Source organism: Lepisosteus platostomus, chromosome 1, assembly GCF_059453375.1.
Source record: "Lepisosteus platostomus isolate fLepPlt1 chromosome 1, fLepPlt1.hap1, whole genome shotgun sequence".
NCBI classification, from domain to species: domain Eukaryota; kingdom Metazoa; phylum Chordata; class Actinopteri; order Semionotiformes; family Lepisosteidae; genus Lepisosteus; species Lepisosteus platostomus.
This window is the reverse complement of record NC_142611.1, coordinates 69,122,244-69,143,192: the sequence shown is the minus strand read 5'-3', so window position 1 is coordinate 69,143,192 and position 20,949 is coordinate 69,122,244. Positions and strand designations below refer to the sequence as shown.

At 56.6% G+C, this 20,949-nt stretch overlaps 2 protein-coding genes across 4 annotated transcripts; both read right to left on the bottom strand.

Annotated features, from left to right (window-relative positions):
* Positions 1-131: 131 nt before the first annotated feature.
* Positions 132-9,265, bottom strand: LOC148678626 (ras-related protein Rab-5B-like). Of its 2 annotated transcripts, none has more exons than XM_088635301.1 (6): positions 9,120-9,265; positions 6,764-7,015; positions 5,661-5,812; positions 5,303-5,425; positions 4,135-4,228; positions 132-3,247 (listed from the first exon to the last, which is right to left on the bottom strand). In XM_088635301.1, the coding sequence occupies exons 2-6, from the start codon at positions 6,921-6,923 to the stop codon at positions 3,123-3,125; spliced, it is 654 nt and encodes a 217-aa protein (XP_088491427.1). In that variant the 5' UTR covers positions 6,924-7,015; positions 9,120-9,265; the 3' UTR covers positions 132-3,122. The 2 variants fall into 2 exon arrangements, with proteins under 2 accessions (XP_088491427.1, XP_088491437.1); XM_088635311.1 differs by having other exon boundaries at positions 9,078-9,183.
* Positions 9,266-11,337: 2,072 nt separating this feature from the next.
* cdk2 (cyclin dependent kinase 2) lies at positions 11,338-20,769 on the bottom strand. 2 transcript variants are annotated; one of them, XM_088635279.1, is made up of 7 exons: positions 20,340-20,769; positions 19,535-19,612; positions 17,521-17,641; positions 16,110-16,280; positions 15,026-15,127; positions 14,129-14,332; positions 11,338-12,887 (listed from the first exon to the last, which is right to left on the bottom strand). In XM_088635279.1, the coding sequence occupies exons 1-7, from the start codon at positions 20,453-20,455 to the stop codon at positions 12,783-12,785; spliced, it is 897 nt and encodes a 298-aa protein (XP_088491405.1). In that variant the 5' UTR covers positions 20,456-20,769; the 3' UTR covers positions 11,338-12,782. The 2 variants fall into 2 exon arrangements, with proteins under 2 accessions (XP_088491405.1, XP_088491415.1); XM_088635289.1 differs by lacking the exon at positions 20,340-20,769 and adding an exon at positions 19,896-20,028.
* Between the last annotated feature and the right edge of the window lie 180 nt (positions 20,770-20,949).

Sequence of the window (20,949 nt, the reverse complement as noted above, 5' to 3'; positions counted from 1 at the left end):
AACCGCAACATAACTGTAACTCACTGTGTTCTTCTCCAGAGTGAGAAGATACAGAGTGGATATAGTGACAAAACTAAACCAAGCTTTGGCCTGTTGCCCTAACAAAAAAAATGGCATAGTCCAACAATATAATAAGAAAGGCAATTTATTTAGTTCATACAAGTAGACAGTACTTCTGTTTGCAGTAATCCTGTACTTACATTAAATACATTATGGTGCCTTTACCGATTGCAGCCTCCTGGCCAAGGAGTTTTTATACTTATTGTAGCAATAGCTTGAATTAAAAAAAAGTATATTGCGGTAAGAGACTGGGTTAAAATACTGCTTTCCCCTTTTAACACAGCAGGCTCCTGTTCTCCCCATGTTTCTCTGCAGAAAGGGCTCAGCTGCAGCTCTGTGCATCAGCAGGGTCCTCCGAGTGCAGACATGACTGCCACAGAAGAGCAGGGACAACACCTCTGTCTTCACAAGACAGGCCAGGCAGTGGAGGGCCAAGGACCACAGCAAGCAAGCAGGGATGCCTCACGCCTGACATTCGTCATTGGACAGCAGCCACTGATCTGCCATGAAGCCGTTTCTCCACCGGCAGTTGACCATACCGCTGCTCCAGTGCACTGCTCAAGCCGAGAACCCCACGTTCTTCAAACCTGGAGCTCCAGAGCCCCTCTCACAGAGACGTAACCACACACACATCCCGCCATTCATGTATATACAGGACCGGTTAGCACAGAAAAACAGTATTTAACATGGAAGAACTTGCATTTATATCATTTCCTCAACCCCACAAGGAGAACACATTTATGTAAGACAGGGGGGAAGGCGGAATGGACGAGCACAAGGATTTGTAAGAGGTGGAATGCCACAAATTTAGCAAGAAAAAAAATGCTTGTCTTGCCTGTTTGACAGGGTGATTGCACAACCTCTGCTCTGACGTGAACTAAAGATCATGAGCACTGCTGTATCCCAGAGGTCATGTGAAGATCGCTGCAGGGGTCACAGGACCCCCCCGCAGTGACGCCTATCAAAGGTCACATGACCTCAGCTGTGTCCCAGCAGCCGGAGTGGACGTGGTGGTAGAGTCGGACCAAGAGTCTGTCTGCACTAGTGCACAGGCCTGTCCTGGGATCTGCTGCAAGGCGGGTCTCTGCACTTCTTGGCTCTCAGTTCCTCTCTGGAGCACAGTCCCACAGGCCTGTATCCTTTCGGTCAAGCTGGCTGCTTGCTTGCAAAGCCAGCAAGCAGATACAGAAACAGAACACCAGCAGTCATCCCCTGTGATGCGCGACAGGGGATCTTATAGCTATCTGCTCCTCAAACTGCACTGTGAGAACAGTGTAGTCCATCTGCATACACACCAGAGGGCACTAGCAGGCCCCCAGCATGCACCGCAGCTAGGACACAGCTGGTGCTCATATGGAACTGAACACTTTCCTTGTGGTTCAAACGCCCTCGCTCTAGAACACCCCTTTCACAGTGCAGTTGTTTGATCAGCCCGCCCTACACCTGTACAGCAATGCTCACGTCCCTGGAAGGCGCATGGGTAACTGTTCCTTAGTGCCTTGTGAGCAAGGCAGTACAGACTCGCCCCACTGCCCACACCCAGCCCCGCCCTGCCTCATGGCAGAAGCACTGGTTAGAGGGCTCATTCCCACCCCACAGGGGAACCCAAGCTCAAGTCACAGGTCACAGGTCTACTATCAGCACAGATATGGATAAACCTGCCCCCTTGGGGAACTGGCCCCCGATTTTCACCTACAATCAGCATCAACGCACTTCTTAGAAATTTGGGAAATTGGAAACAAAGCTCTCACCTTGGTGCACAGGCTGTACAAACTTGAAATACCCATATCTGCCAACACTGCTATATCTAGAATCTGGCCTCCACCACTGTAGAAAACATGCACTAATCGGCATCCCCCTCCTGCCTCATCCAGAACAACAGACCCCCCCCACCACCACCTCCACCAGCCAGGACCCCGCTCCTGGTGAATGTGCATCAGCACTAGCTCGTCCACACTGCTGCTGTAGCCAGGAACTCCTTCCCCTCTCTTCAGAAACAGCAAGGCAAACCTGGCTGCAACCACAGAGCCAGAAGCCGAGGGTTGCCTCCACCGTTTTAATGCAGTGTCAGGTCTGCGGCAGCTCTCCCACTCGGATAAGGCTGGCCGGAGTGTTAATACTAGGCGAGACCCTCCCCTCCGCACCAGGGGCATGCAGGTCTCCCTGCTGCCCAGCAGAGCTCCCCCCCGCCTAGGTCTGCCCAGCCCAGGACCTCTGGCCCCAGCATGGCCAGACAGCTGATCTGATCTCAGCCTCCAGAGCGCACCTGGGCCACCTACAGGGCCTGACGTCAATGCATCCCCCATCAACTTCAACACTCAAGCCTGAGCCCCAGCTCCACCCACTTGAACACACAATCAATCAACACAGGAGAAATATTTTACCCGCCTTCATGGTGCTGCCGCTGTGTAAAAAAAAAAAACACTGAGCCCATGGATTCCCCCCCCACATCATCCCGAGTCGTTCTGGCCCCCCGGGAAAGACTTCGAGAGCAGACCCGCGCCTCGGTGAAGACGCGGATCCACAGTCACAACCCCGTGTTCTTCAGGGAGAGAGCAGGAAAGTCGGGGTCCTGCGCGTCCTTGGCGATGTTTCAGCTGTGTACTAAAGAGCGATGGAGGGCCGAGCGGCCGGTGGGCGGGGCAGTGTGCCGAGGTGACTAGGGACCCGCGTGACCCTGCTGTGAACGACCGGGTTTATTATCAAGGCGATAAGCTGCAGAAGTTCTGGGTGGGGGGAGGGGAAGGCAGGCCGCTGGTGCGCTCACAGCTACACTCTCTCCAGCACCCAGACTGTCTCCGCCGCGGCGTTCTGACCAAGGCCAGACCAGCTCGTGAGAACCGGCCGCACCCAGCCAGCTCTCCCGCCTCCGTGAGCGCAGGCAACCCTGTGATCGGGAGACAGGGGGCGACTCTGAGCCCAGGGCAGAGGCCCAGCAGGTCGTCTGGGGGGGAGGACAGACGTGGGCTGCGCAGGGCTCGGCTTGAGACACAGGACCCTGACACGCGCACAGCCCGGACTCCGGCGGACCCCGCGCCCCCCTCCCCCCGCCCCCGCGCCCCTCAGTTCCCACAGCACTGGCTGCCCGCGGGCTGGCTGGGCTGCCTGAGGTCCACTCCAGCACGGCCCCCCCCGCCCGGGGCCGCCCCTCCGCCACCCTGGGGGTCACTCTTTGGCAACTTCTTGGCTGAAAGAGAGAGAGGAGACGGCGGAGAAACCATGAGTAGGGGGGGTGTGAAACTCAATCCTCTTCTCTCGTGCCCCAGACCTCCTCACACTTTTTGGAAGTGCTGCCCACTGCTAAGGATTCAACAGCATCTGGATGCTCTCAAAACAGCAAACCTCCACAGTGAAGCCCATTGCTTCGTACTGAGAATCGTGAAGGTATCCTATACCTATACATATATATCCTATACCTGCATTTTCCCTCTCTGGTTCCCATCACAGCCCCGAGAGCGGGCTCCCCATCACAGCCCCGGGACCCCGAGACCGGGGAGCGCGCGCCCCATCACAGCCCCGGGACCGGGGAGCGCGCGCCCCATCACAGCCCCGGGACCGGGGAGCGCGCGCCCCATCACAGCCCCGGGACCGGGGAGCGCGCGCCCCATCACAGCCCCGGGACCGGGGAGCGCGCGCCCCATCACAGCCCCGGGACCGGGGAGCGCGCGCCCCATCACAGCCCCGGGACCCCGGGACCGGGGAGCGCGCGCCCCATCACAGCCCCGGGACCCCGAGACCGGGGAGCGCGCGCCCCATCACAGCCCCGGGACCCCGAGACCGGGGAGCGCGCGCCCCATCACAGCCCCGGGACCCCGAGACCGGGGAGCGCGCGCCCCATCACAGCCCCGGGACCCCGAGACCGGGGAGCGCGCGCCCCATCACAGCCCCGGGACCCCGAGACCGGGGAGCGCGCGCCCCATCACAGCCCCGGGACCCCGAGACCGGGGAGCGCGCGCCCCATCACAGCCCCCAGCCCTGACCCACACAGCACCCCACCAGCACGAGCCGCAGAACTGTTCTCAGACCGCAGGAGGGGTCAGCCTGCACGCCAGGGAGCTGGGCACAGCGCCTCACCTATGGCCAGGAAGAGGTCGTTGACGTTCATGGCCGTCTTGGCAGAGGTCTCCATGAACAGGAGGCTGTTGTCATCGGCGTAGGCTTGGGCTTCCTGTCAGGAACACAGACGGACAGGGTGAGGCACAGTGGCAACACACACCGGAAAACCGAGCTGGAGCATCGAAAATAAAACTGCACACAAAGTAATAGAGATGCAGATCTGGAGTCCCACTCTGAAAGCACATAGACAACAAACCCCACGGAGATGGACAGACATGCACAGAGCTCAGTTCTAATGCTGCGCAGCCTGACTGATCAACAATTACAGCTCTCGCAGGCAGGGAGGCCAGTGACCTGTACAGAGCTGGGGTCCCATCCAAGACTGACTGCACTCAAAGGGAATCTGGCCAACACTGGCTGTACTCTTTTTCAACAACAGATACTCCGTTCACATGGGAAAACAATGTGCTCTTTCTGAACAGAGCAGAGTTACAGGTTCTTTCAGCACGCAGCAGGGGTTTATAGGTGCGCCCTGCTGTAAAAAAGGGGTTTCCAGATCATCATTGTGAATAAGAATTTGCTCTCAGTTGACCTACTAGGTTAAATAAGGCTGAGACAAAGGACGTGAGACACAGAGACAGGGAGACAAGGACAAAACACAGTCATCTTCACAAGCACAACACTTCAGATGGTATCACTCGAACATTCGCAAGTGCTGGAGGTCCCGGATATACAGTACGCCAGTTTTATGGAGGAGAAAGTCACAGCATACAGAAGAGCAACATAACAGGGATGCCGTGTACTTCTCATTGACTCTGGAATTTCTGTTCTGTACTTTCACAGGGACACAGCTGGGGACACAGGTGAGAGCAGGCAGGAGGGGACAGGCCAGAGGGGCACAGGCGAGACCAGGCGAGAGGGGGCATGGCCAGGCGCATAGTGAGGACAGGCAAGAGGGGCCGGGCGCACAGGCAAGAACAGGCAGGAGGGGACAGGGCCGGGCCGGGCCGGGCGAGAACAGGCAGGAGGGGACAGGGCCGGGTGAGAGGGGAACAGGCGAGAACAGGCAGGAGGGTACAGGGCTGGGCGAGAGGGGACAGGGCCAGGTGCACAGCTGGGGACAGGCGGGAGGGGACAGGGCCCGGGCGCACAGGGGAGAGGGGACAGGGCCCGGGCGCACATGTACCTCGTACTCCACGGCCCTGCTGGCCGCCAGGTCGGCCTTGTTCCCCGCCAGCGCGATGACAATGTTGGGGCTGGCCTGCCGCTGCAGCTCCTTCACCCACGTCTTGGCCCGTCCGAACGTCTCCTGCGGCCCAAACACACCGTTAAGCCAATACGCACCAACCCCGTCCTGCAGGGGGCGCTCCTGCGCCAACCAGAGAGACAAGGCCACAAGCGGTGAAGAGCTCCACCACACACAGTGGGGCTGCCTACCGCAAACCCGTGGTTTACCAAAGGTCAGGCTGTTGCGCTTTACTGGTTATCTCACATGATTTCTGCTATAGCTCATGCTGCCGAGCCGCGTGTTCAGGGCTCCATACCGCGTTGGTGATGTCGTACACCACAATGGCGGCCTGCGCTCCTCTGTAGTACATGGGCGCCAGGCTGTGGTAGCGCTCCTGTCCCGCCGTGTCCCAGATCTCAAACTTCACTGTGGCGTCGTCCAGGCAGACCGACTGAGTCAGGAAAGCAGCTGGGAGAGAGAGAGGGAGGGAGGGAGAGAGAGGGAGGGAGGGAGGGAGGGAGAAAGAGAATGGCTACAGCCTCAGTGACCACAGCCTGGCCATAGAAACTGAGCGACACAGGCAGACCCCGCTGTCCAGAGAGGACTGCCAGCGGGTAGAGACAGAGACAGAGGTGCACTTCCTACTGCACTGCGACAGATACTCTGGGATTAGACAAACATTCCTCCCCCAATTTACACAGCTAATCCCAGAATTCCCACACCTGCTAGAATCACAACAGGTCCCAATCCTACTGGGAGAGGGAGAACTCAGTTGAACTGGCAGCCCAGTATTAGATCTCCTGTCACAGCCTGAGGAACAGTGAGCCTGTCTCCCAGTAATGCTCCATATGCTTCTATGAAAATGTCTTACAATACAGACATACAAATGTCACTAAATGTCTGTAGATTTTATGCCAATTCTATTTGTATTGCTTTGCCAACACTGATTTACTCATTGGTCAAGCCAATAGAGCACCTTGAATTGACAGAGAGACAAGGGCAAGGAAACTATTTGGAGAGAGAATGAGAATCAGAGACTCATTTCACTGGACAAGAAACATGTGGGGAGCTCATAATTATGAGACTCTAACGAGACTTGACCCATTAAGATAACACAGGTCTTAAGCAAATATTAACTGAAATAAGAGTTTAGTTCATGAAAATAATTAAAGCTAATTAAATTCTCAACTAATCCACACACTGACAGCACTGAGTGACTTGACTGCAGGCTGGTCAGCGGGCCGGTCAGCAGGGAGGGAAAGTGTGCTGGTCAGCGGGCCGGTCAGCAGGTGGGGAAAGTGTGCTGGTCAGCGGGCCGGTCAGCAGGTGGGGAAAGTGTGCTGGTCAGCGGGCCGGTCAGCGAGGTCGGGGGGAGGAAGTGGGCCGGTCAGCGCTGGCATCACGAGCAGGGCCTCTCACCCCCGATGGTGCTCTCCTGGTACTCGTGGAACTGGCCCTTGACGAAGCGCAGCACCAGGCTGGACTTGCCCACGGCCGACTCCCCCAGCAGCACCAGCTTGAACTGGCACGCCTTGCTGGGCTGTGGCTGGCCGTTCGGCCGCAAGGGGCGCCCCGCCATCGCTGGCCAGCAGGGGGCGCTGCGGAGGTCACGTGGAGGGGCTGGATGACGCTGCGACCGGAACGCTGGCTGGAGCTCACCGCCGGGGAAACCTGCGGAGACACAGAGCACGTCCTCTCACCGAAGACAGCCCCCCAACAGCGCAGGGGGGCTGTCTCCTCCAGGCACACCCCCACGCCTGACCACAGCCCCCTGGCTGCCCATCTCTCTCCAGCAGCCACTCACCGCCTACCTGCAACAGGCAGGCTGGGAGCCCACTGGGACTCTTCTCCAGGCTGCTCAGGGTCTCCCCGATATTGGAGGGGGGTCCCCTTCACCCCCCTCCTCCAGCACAGCCCCACCTGATGGACACAGCAGCGAGCCTGCACTGGCAGGAGGTGAGACTGCACCAGCGCAGAGTGGAACCCAGCCTGGAGACAGGGGCTTCACACTCCTCCTCTCAAGAACACCACCCCGCGCTCTGAGCTCTGTTGAACGTCTCAGCTGAAGAAATGAGACTCCTACAGCCCAGTCTAGACCGTACTGGGGTACTGGTGTAGGGATTCTGGTGTAGGCGGAAGAGCGCCCCCTACTAGGCCACCGCAGCCGCAGCCTGGATTTGCAAAGAGATCAGCAGTCCCGGTACTGACCCGGTCCATCCAGCCGTGCTGAGCCCCTGAGGCCTAATGGAGTGACCTTAACCTCACTGCCAGCAGCGCTGCCCAGGAACACTGCTGGGCAAACAGGCATCCAGGAAACCCATCACACTCGCCTCCTCGCTCCCAACAGACGCGGGTCCGGAGGATCGGAGTCTCAGCCCCGAGCAGGGCTGAGCGGAGGGTCACGCTGGGACGGGCGGTGGGACGCCCGCCCGCCCGGTTCGAGTTCACCCCAAAAAAGCCGCGGCTGAACTGCGGAGGCTGGTGTAACCGAGCAGCGGTCAGCAACCCACAGCGCGAAACACGCGGGGAAAAGGGACACGAGACTCCGACTGCTAAGCGGTTTGAGCCAGTTCCGGATTTCACCTTCGTCGGCTTCGGCCGACACTTGGCATCGCGGGGTCTTACGGTTTCTCAGCTGGGGTACAGCAGAGCACCCCCGAGAAGCGAGTTTGATTTAGACGGCCCCCTTTTAATTTCTCCCGCTTCATCAACACGCCGCACAAACCCTGGAGTGGGCCGGCTCGGCCTTCAGAGTTTCCCCGACAGCTCTGAGCCTCTCCGGCTCCGGCACAGGACACGGGACCCAAGCGCCTCTCGCCGAGCCGTACAATGAAGACCAACCCTTTCATTTTCTGTCGATTTCAGTCCCTGGAGCGGAAGACCCATTAACCTCATAGCACACTTAGCCTGAAACCTGCCTCCGATGCCCTGCTGTCCGGAACTCGCCCCGCAGCCTGGCTGGACACAGAGGACAGCCTGTGGACGTGTGCCGGGTGACACGGCCGCCGCTGCCAGAAACCCTCCCCGGAAACAAACGGCTTTATTTACAGCACCGCTGCCTCACTCGGCACCGCGGACGGGCTGATAATGGCCAATAACGGCCTGAGCAGGACCGCCGGTACTCAGCTCAGGCTAACCGGGCAATCCTTTCCGGCAGAGGCTCTCGGGCTCACGGCCAGCGGAGGAAAGGAGAGGAGAGGATTCAAAACACCGTGAACATCTAACACACACCCCCAGAAAGAAAAACGAGTTTCACACCGTCCTCCGAGCGGCAAAACCGAAAGGCTCTTTAAGGTGGGCTGGGAGCAGGAAAGAGCTGAGCCCCGCAGCTGAGACACAAAGCCCGCAGAGACTCGGCTACTACTACTTTGTAGCCACGCCGGCTTCAGCGAGAGGAGCCGAGCCGAGCCCAGAGCCACTTCTCCCCGCGCAGCGCCGGGCTGCGGGCGGGCAGGGAGCTTCACAGACGGCGGGGAGAGTCGACAGGCGCCCGGCCCAACAGCATCACCGGTAACGGAGAGGAAAGAGGGAAGGAGGGAGGTGGTATGTGGAGGTGGGGGGGGTGGAAGATTTCTGACGGTTGACAATAAATATGATTGTTTCCCACCCCCACCTCTGCTGTCTCCCTGCAAGACCCACCCAGCCGCCAGCCCCGCAGCGCAAAAGATCATCCGGCATCAAACAGTTAGCTAGCCGTGGACGGGAATACGACAGGCAGCGCCAGACCCAATACCTGAGGCCGGCCGAGCCCCCTTCTCTCTCCGTTAAGTCCTACCTGTCGCTCCGTCACTCCCTCTCTCTCGATGCCCCGTTGCTTCGCTCTCGGACCTGCGGAGTGTCGCTCGACTCAACCGAACTTTCTTCGGGGTTGATGGACAGGCGCTCTAAGCAATGGGGCGGCGGTGTGGGTGGAGCTACAGGCTTCAGGGACCCGAGACTTGAAGCTCATTGGTTAAGGGCGGTCAACGCCCACACGGAACTGGGCGTGGCTTGGACCTGTGGGTCGTGCAATCCAGTCAAACTTTCAGATGGTGGATGCTTTCGAATTGGCGTGCGTGGGAATGAGGCAGGGCGTAGCTTTATTTCGTTTGCTGGCCCGTCCTGCCATGTGAAAATGTTAAGTAATTTACACGCACAACGCCGTCCTGCAAACGGACTTCCTGAAGAAGAGAGGTCATTTAGTCAACAAACACATCACAAACCTTATGAATACCGAGAGCTGGAGCAGGCGATGCCGACTATTCAGACAGTAATGAGACCTCCCTCCTGTGCAAAAGCACTTTGTAACATAAATAAGGTAACAAGTGAAAGGAGGCCGCTGTGTAGCGAGCAGCTAATTGATCGGTGATCTCACCCATCTGCCTCATGTTCATTTTAAAAGCACTTCCCTGCAGTTTAAACTTGTTTTTTTTTTTCTCCAGTAATAACAGCAGCAGTAAATCACAGTGGCTACAGGGGCACTCCTAATGATACACAGACCCAATTGTCCTTATTTTTCACTTATTTCTGTTGAAGTCCTTTTAATAATCATTGCTATAAGGTACCCTACAATAACATAAACACTGTACTCAGTGAACCACTGGGATGACCCTGCTGGTAAATGGGTTAATGTGAATATTTGTTTATGCATACTAAAGAGAGTCAAGTCTTCTGCAACATGATGATGTTGTCTTCTGCAACATCAGGAGGGATGTTTCCTCTGTGATTTGATGTAGGCCACGGAGGGGCACAACAGTCCTGGGGGGGGATGGACTGGTTTTCCTTCTGCCCGAGTCCTTAATTACCTGATTGAACTCATGCCTGGCTGAACTGGACAAGCCACAGCCTCTCCTTGTTCTAGAGAAGATGGAGATCTTGAAGACTCGTAAACCTGCTGGCCAGCGCCCCCCTGAGGACCCCGCTGGTAGCCCTGCCAGTGGGCGCAGGCCTCCATGAACGAGCCCAGGTGGGGTGGTCTCTCCCTTGAAAGCCGCCCTGAGCTCCAGCTCGGTCAGGCCCAGGTATCTGCTCTCTGCTGGGCACCTGCAGCGGTACGACCAGCAGCCTGGTTCGCCTGCCTGCTTATTTAACTGTGCCCCCAGCCTTACCAGCCTTATCTTACCTATAAAATTCATAAAGTAATGTCCTGTGTCTTGAAAAGCAAAACATAAAGGTTAAAGGTTAACGGTTAAAGGTTCGGTCTGAGCAGCCGAGCCCGGCTGGTGGGGGAGACACTGGGATCACTAGGAAGATAAGATAAGATCACTTTATTGGCCATATACAATTTCTAGCATTAAGAATTTGTCTTTTCGCATACCCCAGCTTGCTCTCCATGAGACACACAGACAGGGAGAGAAGCTTGGGGTCAGAGCGCAGGGTCAGCGATTTATACAGCGCCCCTGGAGCAGCTGGGGTTAAGGGCCTTGCTCAGGGGTCCAACGGAGTAGGATTCCTCTGCCGGCCGCGGGATTTGAACCAGCAACCTTCCAGCCACAGGCGCAGATCCTTAGCCAGAGAACAACCAAACCCACCCCCTAGAAGAAACTCTGCTGAAAGCTTAAAAGCAAACTACTGGCTTTTAGAGAACTGTGGGCATTGAGCAAGTTCCCACTTCCCAGTGGATGAACTGATCGCCACACACAAGTCCAGCTTTTCATATTTATAATATTTCTCCACACACAACACGTATAGAGATTATATCTCTTTATGCAATTTAACACCAATCCTGTTTCATTGCCTTATATTGGTGCACAGCCTACGTGCCAGTCAATACAGCTTGGCAGGGCTGGTATCTGAGCAGTGCAGCCCAAGGGGTGCAGCTCTTAGAGTCCCAAGAGCCGGGGTGCACAGCCCTGTTCCTGATGGGGCACAGGAGCTGCAGGTTCTCACCCTGGCCCGCTTCTAAACACCACGAACTGGGCACCCTCATACCAGAGCACCCCAATGTGAACCGGGGCACATGATGCTCATCGCACACCCTCACCTGTGCACATCCAGCAACACAGACACGACAGTGTGAGAACAAGGCAGTCTTTATCAATCACCCACACAAAACCTCCTTCCTACAACCAGTTAAAACTGACACTCTCACGCAGCGTCTTAACACAACAGAGAACTTGCAGAAAAATCGTTTTCCAAAACGGAAAACACAACCTCAACAGCGGCAGAGAAAACAGGCTGTACCTCCCACTTGTAAAACCGAAAACCTAAATAAAACATACTGGGATTCGGAGTCAAGTAAGAACTGAATTTAATCATTAAAAATAAACGAAAATGGGAACCATCACTCCCCCCCACCCCCCGCAACGCACCTGTAACTCAAACCGATCACAGACTGGGACGTGGGACGCTGGGGAGGACAAGACGCCTGGCGGTGCCTTCTCGTCCTCCAGGCCAAGGGTCACGAGAACGATTTCCTTGTGAGAGCTCTGGGGTGGGGTCGCCCCATCTGCAGAGCGCCCCCTTGTGATCAGACCCCACCACCACGGCTCAATTAAGTTGTCGACTGGGCCATGACCTGCGTCCAGCCTCCCTGCCGCCCTGAGTGGCAGGAGATCCTGGCAGCCGCACGAGAGGAGGGACAAGGAACTCCGACACGGCACTAGGGCATGCTGGGACAGATCGCTGCGCTGTGCTAGGGACAGCACTGCCAGGCCATCCCCGGGTCCTGGGACAGGGGCTCTGTGTCGACTCGGTCTGTGGACAAACACGGCCGCCCCTTGAAAACTACTGCAGCCACCCGGGCCGAGCGCACAGCACAGCGGCTGGGAGTCCAGCCGAGAAACCCTGCCACGCCAGGCGCTGCAGGCGCATCGACACACGGCGAGGGAGGAGAGCCGACTGCGTTTGAACGGGAGGGAAGGAGGGAGGGCTGCTTACCGAGCAAGCAGGGCAAGTACCTCATGAGAACACGTGGCCGCCGCCCTTCAGAAGCAGATCACAGTGCCTCCGGATCCAATGAAGCAAAGCTCAGGGTGCAGGTAAGCTGGCAACTCACGGGTTAGCGCCCCCGAAACTGCGGCCAGCGGCCAGGCACCCTCCCAGCATTTACCGATCAGACCAGGAGAGCAACCGGCTGGTCTGGGGCGGGGCACCAGCCGAACACGACCACGACCCTTTCTACTCAAACACCAGATCTTGGTTGATTTTCTTCACAGCGGCTGCCTGAACTGAACCAGCCCACAGAAAGGAGAATAGAGAACAGGCTCCCGGCTCTAACAACATCACGAGGCCACGATTAAACAGAGAGGCGAAAGCAACCCTAAGCACCAGTGAAGAGCTCAGCTTTCTCAACAGTCAGACAACAAGAGGAGGTTTATGGCCATTCAATTACAAAACCGCGCACCAAGGCACCACTCGGGTCTTTCAAGCAAACAGAGATGAGTCCCGTCTGAAGCCAACAGGGCGTCCTGTCCCAGGGTGTCCTTCCGAATTCGCCTGCCCCGCGGCCGCGCGGCTGTCAGGGGCGCAGCTGCGGCAGGGGCATGGTGACATCCCGGAAGAAGCGGTGGAGCAGCGCGTTCTTGGCCGAGATCCTCTTGTTGGGGTCGTAGTGCAGCATTTGCTTGGAAAAACACAAACAGAAGGAGAGAAATGAGTCAGGGCACGTTAACAGGAGAGCAGGTGAGACTGACTTATTTCTGGGAGGGGCGTGTCCCTCGTTTACCAGACTGCGGGCGCCCGGGTCTGCAGGACTGAGTACCCACTGGTGTCTCACCTCCTTGGTCTTTCTGACCAGCGCCCACCCGATGGCATTAGAACATAGTACATTTAACACCTCAGCATTCTCCCCCCTCCCACCCGAGGACAAGCAAGCTCTGGGGAGTCATGAGGAATAATTATTCCCGTAGTCTGAAGGACCAGCATGCACGGGGGCTGCTCACTTGACATCACCCCGACAGACTGAAGGACCAGCATGCACAGGGGCTGCTTACTTGACATCACCCCGACAGACTGAAGGACCAGCATGCACAGGGGCTGCTCACTTGACATCAGCCCCAGCAGACTGAAGGACCAGCATGCACAGGGGCTGCTCACTTGACATCACCCCGACAGACTGAAGGACCAGCATGCACAGGGGCTGCTCACTTGACATCACCCCGACAGACTGAAGGACCAGCATGCACAGGGGCTGCTTACTTGACATCACCCCGACAGACTGAAGGACCAGCATGCACAGGGGCTGCTCACTTGACATCAGCCCCAGCAGACTGAAGGACCAGCATGCACAGGGGCTGCTCACTTGACATCAGCCCCAGCAGACTGAAGGACCAGCATGCACAGGGGCTGCTCACTTGACATCAGCCCCAGCAGACTGAAGGACCAGCATGCACAGGGGCTGCTCACTTGACATCAGCCCCAGCAGACTGAAGGACCAGCATGCACAGGGGCTGCTCACTTGACATCAGCCCCAGCAGACTGAAGGACCAGCATGCACAGGGGCTGCTCACTTGACATCAGCCCCAGCAGACTGAAGGACCAGCATGCACAGGGGCTGCTCACTTGACATCAGCCCCAGCAGACTGAAGGACCAGCATGCACAGGAGCTGCTCACTTGACATCAGCCCCAGCAGACGGAAGGACCAGCATGCACAGGGGCTGCTCACTTGACATCAGCCCCAGCAGACGGAAGGACCAGCATGCACAGGGGCTGCTCACTTGACATCACCCTGGCAGTCTGAAGGACCAGCATGCACAGAGGCTGCTCACTTGACATCACCCCGGCAGTCTGAAGGACCAGCATGCACAGTCCCCGAGATGTAGCCGCCCAGACACCCGAGCCCGCACTGCACAACGAGGACTTACTGCCAGAAGGTCTCTGCCATCTTCGTCCAGAGGTGGCACAACCTTGGACAGGTCCTGGCGCGCCCACCTCGGGAAGGATGGCTTGTAGTCCGGCATGGAGGTGACCCCCGGCCACACCGTCTCGTCTGGCGTTCCCAGAGTGCGGAATATCCGGAAGAGCTGGTCGATTTCCGAGTCTCCAGGAAACAGCGCCCGTCTGGTGATCTAGGTAGGAAGGAGAGTTATTACAGCCAGTAGCCCGAGGCTGTGAAAGTCTGCAGAAACTACGAGCAGAATTACTGAAGGGCTCCCCAACCCTGGTCCCGGGGAGCCCCAATCCAAGTAGGTCTCATAAACGGCTGATACAACACAGATTTCTAAAGCTTCAGAGCCAATCCCCTGATTACTGAAGGTGGCTCCTCACATGAAGCCATCTAGAAATCTGGAACAAAATACAAAAACGTTTCAGCCCTCGAGGATCAAACTTTCTGTAACTGAGGAAATCTGAGAACTTGCATGCACTTTAAGTCTTTAGAAATTGTTGGCTTAGGGTAGCCCGTGACCCCGCCTTTAACCGGTTTCCGTAGATAACACATCTTAAGGACACTTAAGAAAGGAGTGGCTGGGCAGTTTGTTCCAGACACTCACTACTCCTTGTTCAAAGAAAGTGCTCTGTGAGTCCTACACGCCTTCCCTCTAAATGGCCGCTTTCAGACCTGGGGTCTGGCTTCACTGCTGCTCCTGAAGTCGTCCACTGGGTGGACTCGTTCAGAGCCTCTTGGGCTCTCGTGGGCATTCCTGAAGCCCCCTTGTGCTGCTGGATGTACCATCCGCCTGTCACCTGGCCGCTCCCGGGAATCTGGGAGGGGGAGACAGTGCCATCTCTCCAACAGAAAGCCTGCGGCCCCGAGATCTTACCATTTCTGCAAAGATGCAGCCCAGACTCCAGATGTCGACGGCTGTGGAGTAGAATTTGCAGCCCAGAAGGATCTCTGGAGCTCGGTACCACAGGGTCACCACCTGAGACAGAGGAGACAAGGCCTGAAACTCCTAGCTGGCCCTTCTCCTCAGGGATCTCAAGAGCGAGACTCCTCCCAGGGTTAATTAGTCGTGCTTCTGAGGACTAATAAAAGTTACAAACCAGAGAAGGCCATTCGGCCCATCTAGCGCGTCGAGGAGTTACTAACTGAAATCATCCAGCCATTGAAAGCCGTCAGGGTATCAGCTGCAACATCATGGCTGGGCAACCTGTTCCACACATCCACCACTCTCTGGGTAAGGAAGTGCCTACTGTTCGTGCACTGCCTTGTAGTTTACACTTGTGTCCCCTGGTTCATGTTTTCAATTCTGAAAGAGTCCATTAGGTCATGTTTGGCAGGGCCTTAAAAACTCCTAGTGCATTCCTCAAAAAGAGTAGGGGTGTTACCCCTGTGTGCTGGCCGATTGCCCCCTGGACTTTATCAATCATGGCCTCCCAATAATCCCCATCTCTGAACTGGCTTCATCACTCTGTTCTCCTCCCCACTGAGAGCTGGTGTGTGGGGAGGTACTGGTTCACTCTGACTGCTGTCGCATCATCCAGGTGGTGGAGGGGAGTCCCCATTACCTGTGAAGCACTTGAGTGAAATGCGCTGTATAAGTGTATTAATAATAATAATAATAATAATAATAATAATAATAATAATAATAATATTATAAGCTCTAGCTGCTCCACAGAGAAACACGGCTGAGCAGCTGTGCTGACCCTATTGTCCCTCCATATAAAGGCGTTTTGCTTTCAGCCCTAAATGCTCCCTCTAAACACACCGTTTTCCCTCTTTCCAAGACTTCCCCAGGCATGCAGACACCGTGTCCGGGATATCAAGGACACGTGGAAACTCAGGAGCGATGCACGGTGGCTCTTTCCCCAGCGCCCTGACAAGCCGGTGTGGGGCTGCTGTAGCCCACCGACGCCACCTACAACGTGACTGAGCTGTGCCTACATGGGCCCCCCAACCCTCACCTCATGGGTGTAGGTTCGCACGGGCACCCCAAAAGCACGTGCCAGCCCGAAGTCCGCCAGCTTGATCTCCCCCTGGGCGTTGATGAGCAGGTTCTGTGGCTTGAGGTCGCGGTGCAGGACGCGGTGAGAGTGACAGAACGCCAGGCCCTGCAGCAGCTGGAACAGGTAGCTCTGAGCACAAGATGGGGGGGTTTCATTAGTGCGTCTCAATTCACGGGCACTAGGGAGCTGGAAATTTAAGTGCATGTACAAGTACAGAGATACTGTGAGTGCAAAAAATAATTGAATGAAATGACAAAGCTTGAAGTGCATATAAAAAACAGTAAGAACTAAAACAATAGAAGAAAAAACATTATCCTTATTAATTTCATTCAGGTACAAGTGTACCCATTTCTGCAGCTAGGCAGGTTGCCGAAGCAGTCTGTGTGAAGAACTGTGCCCTCCTTGGATCTGAACCTGCAACCCTACGGCATGTCTTACTGTGGACACAGAGCAGCTGTGTGAATTTGCTGCTGGTATGTGCTCAGTGCTTCCAGTGAACAAGTCACTGTCCTGGGAGCTGAGCTCACTGCAGATGTAGGTGTCAAAGGGGAGCTGCAATGCTATTTTCATACTTCGGGGTTAGAAAGAATGAGAATGAGGGCATTTCAAACCGCAAGAAAAGTAAAACGTACACAGTAACTTCTAAAACCTCCAATCTACGTCACAAAATACAGTATATTAAATTTCCAGGTATGCACAGCACCATGTTCTGCGATTCAGAACAAGGCACCAATCTTCCAGTGAGGTGAGGCGGCCCCGTGACATTGTCAACAAGCAGGCTTGTGAATAAACCTCTTAATCCAATAGAAATATTGCTCTTGATGTCAAGACAGTATTGCAGACAAATACTACTTACTTGTTAACTCTACATGCAGATCACATTGGAACATTTCTGAGGTGGAATATCCACTGTACAACCTGTATTTATTTGATTGTACATCACACTACATTAGTCATCACGGTGACTAGTGAGCAGGAAGGGCCCCTTCACGTCACAATTCATGTGAATCCGCATGCGATTTTGCGACAACATGGCGACTTACAGTACTTTCACAAAGTTCAAGATTGTGTGCTTGATTCTAAATTTGTACATTTTGTTCTGTAACGTCAAGGAATTTTAATTTGGTTCCCCTTTAAGAGCATGACTCGAGTTCCAGCTCAGGGAGAGAGACAGAGTCTCAGGATGTCGGCGGCAGTGAGTGTCGGTCAGCTCAGCCCCGTGCCTGGTGGGGCTCGCTTGGGATACAGCACTGTCGGGGGGTGTCTGCCCCGGACTGACCCCAGGAGGAGGAGGAAGGAGCGCCTATCCCAGAAGAGGAGTCAGGTCCGTCTCTCGCCAGCATGGCCGCACTCCTGACACTTGCCGTACCTTGACCAGCGGCAGGGCGATGCCCGTGACCGGCGTGGAGTCCATGAACTTCTTGAGGTCCTGGTGCAGGAACTCGAACACCAGGTAGAGCTTGTTCTCCGTGTGGATGACATCGCGCAGCCTGCGGGGGAGAGCAGTCACATCAGCACGGACAGCGGCCCTGCTGCCGGGCCTGCGGGCCCAATCGGGCCGCACACGAGGCAGACAGAGAAAGGGAGAGGCACACAAGGACAGAGGGCCTGGGCAGAAACAGGACAGACGAAACTGCACACTGATTAGTACAGATCTGCACAGGAAGACACACACTGCACACTGCCCTGCGCACACACACTGGGTGCACTGCACGCACACTGGGCACAAAGCAACACACACTGGGTGCACCACACGCACACCGTGCACACAGCACACACACTGAAGGCACCGCATGCACACCGTGCACACAGCACACACACTGAAGGCACCGCATGCACACCGTGCACACAGCACACACACTGAAGGCACCGCATGCACACCGTGCACACAGCACACACACTGAAGGCACCACACGCACACCGTGCACACAGCACACACACTGAAGGCACCACACGCACACCGGGCAATCGGGGCGCACACTGAAGGCACCGCATGCACACTGGGCACACAGCACTCAGCACACACACTGAAGGCACCGCACACACACTGAAGGCACCGCACGCACACTGAAGGCACCGCACGCACACTGAAGGCACCGCATGCACACTGGGCACACAGCACTCAGCACACACACTGAAGGCACCGCACACACACTGAAGGCATCGCACGCACACTGGGCACACAGCACACACACTGAAGGCACCGCATGCACACTGGGCACACAGCACACACACTGAAGGCATCGCACGCACACTGGGCACACAGCACACACACTGAAGGCACCGCACACACACTGAAGGCATCGCACGCACACTGGGCACACAGCACACACACTGAAGGCACCGCATGCACACTGGGCACACAGCACACACACTGAAGGCACCGCATGCACACTGGGCACACAGCACACACACTGAAGGCACCGCATGCACACTGGACACACAGCACACACACTGAAGGCATCGCACGCACACTGGGCACGCCGGGCACACAGCACACACACTGAAGGCACCGCATGCACACTGGGCACACAGCACACACACTGAAGGCACCGCATGCACACTGGGCTCACAGCACACACACTGAAGGCACCGCATGCACACTGGGCACACAGCACACACACTGAAGGCACCGCACACACACTGGGCACACAGCACACACACTGAAGGCACCGCACACACACTGGGCACACAGCACACACACTGAAGGCATCGCACGCACACTGGGCACACCGGGCACACAGCACACACACTGAAGGCATCGCACGCACACTGGGCACGCCGGGCACACAGCACACACACTGAAGGCATCGCACGCACACTGGGCACGCCGGGCACACAGCACACACACTGAAGGCATCGCACGCACACTGGGCACGCCGGGCACACAGCACACACACTGAAGGCATCGCACGCACACTGGGCACGCCGGGCACAAAGCACACACACTGAAGGCATCGCACGCACACTGGGCACGCCGGGCGCACACTGAAGGCACCACACGCACACCGGACGCACTGCCTGGGGACTCAGCAGAGCAGGGAGAGGGACCGGGGAGTCTATTTACTTTCTTCAACGTGCTCATTCAAGACGGGGAACAGGAGATGCTCCTTTACACAAAGAGCTGTGGGTGTCTGGAGCAGGCATCCCAGCCGCATGTCTGACATTTATTGTTCCTTTACCTAGTAAACAACCAGACAAGCAAGGCAGGCAGGCAGGCAGGCCAAACGGCTTCCTATCATTCATGATCTCTCTTACAACCGCTGACATACACAAGCTGACAGCTGCACACACAACACCGACAGCAAGCAATAACACCAACAACCTGCCCCCTGCTCCCCGAACCCCTCACTTCCACACCCCCTGTAAGCGCCCGGACTCACTTGACAATGTTGGGGTGATTGAGTTCCTTCAGGAGGGAGATCTCTCGGATAGCAGTGCTGGGGACTCCCTCTGTCTCCCTGAAACACACGCAGTGAGCGACACCACGCTCAGTGACGACCAGCAGGACCCCCAACACTCGACAGAGCAACAACAGCTGAGGGACAGGCACCGATCCCAAGCACCTCAGCCAGAAAGGACGGGGCTCAACCCTGGCGGCCTCAGCCTGGCCTGGCTCAGCACCCTCTACATCAGTAGATACACATTTTTTCCCCAGATCAGAAACCCCCCCCAAAAAACACTTTGTTAACTCAGGACTTAAAGTAAACTCGTATAAAACAACAAGTAAAAATAAGAACACACCACGTCTGCATGGCTTAAATTAAGACTGAAGATTAAAACAAAGACAGGAGCCGGTTCATAGACACACAGCACAGCGGACACATCACAGCCCCAGAAAACTATACACAAAAGAAAGGGACTGAAGTCACCGCATGCCCAAGTCTTGAAGTTCACTCGCTCCGAGCGGCTCGGTCTCCGGTGAGTCCACAGGGTTTATAAGGCGCTTCCGTGACGTGGACGAGCCACCGAGCACCAGAGCGCTGCGTCTCAACCCCCACACGGAGGACCCGGACCCGGACCCGGACCCGGACCACAGATGCCCCGCAGGCGCCAGACGGGTGGCAGAGGAGAGGAGCTCCGCTTCGGGCGGCCGCGCGCTCACTCGCTCGCCCGCCCGCACGCGCGGCGCGCAGACGCCGTAAGGAAACACGCGCGCGCATCAGCAACAGGCTGGGCTCGACTCACGTATCTAGCCGGATCTTCTTCAGCGCCACCGTCTCGCCTGTCAGCTTGTTCTTGGCCTTGTAGACCACCCCGTAGGTCCCCTCGCCGATCTTCTCCACTTTCTGAAACGACTCCATGGTTCCTCCCCGCTCTGTGCCTCCACCCACCCCCAGCCCCCCAAAAAAATCCCTTTTGTTGGCCCGAGTGTCTCTGCCGCCGCTGCCGCCGCCGTCTGACCAAAAGACCGACACTCGCTCGACAAAGAACTTCTACGAGCACTTGCCGGGGGTTTGTGGCTGGAGACGGTCCGCCCGGTACCGATGGGGGAACACGAGAGGGGCCCCAAAACCAAAAAGACCCTCCAGCATTGACCTGTAACCCTCTCCCCCACAGCCCAGAAAACGGAAAGTAACTGAAAACCGCCAATTCCCGCGTTGAGGACGCCCCGCCCTCGGCTCCAAACCCCGGCGCAAGACCCCGCCCCTTTGTTATTTCGGCGTTCAATTGGGAAAAAGCTACCAAGCCACGCCCGCTTGGGACCGAGCCACGCCCATTATTGGACGTAACCCCGCCTCTTAGCCCGGACGTCCCCGCCCTCCACCATACAGAGGGACAAAGCGAGGCCTGTCGC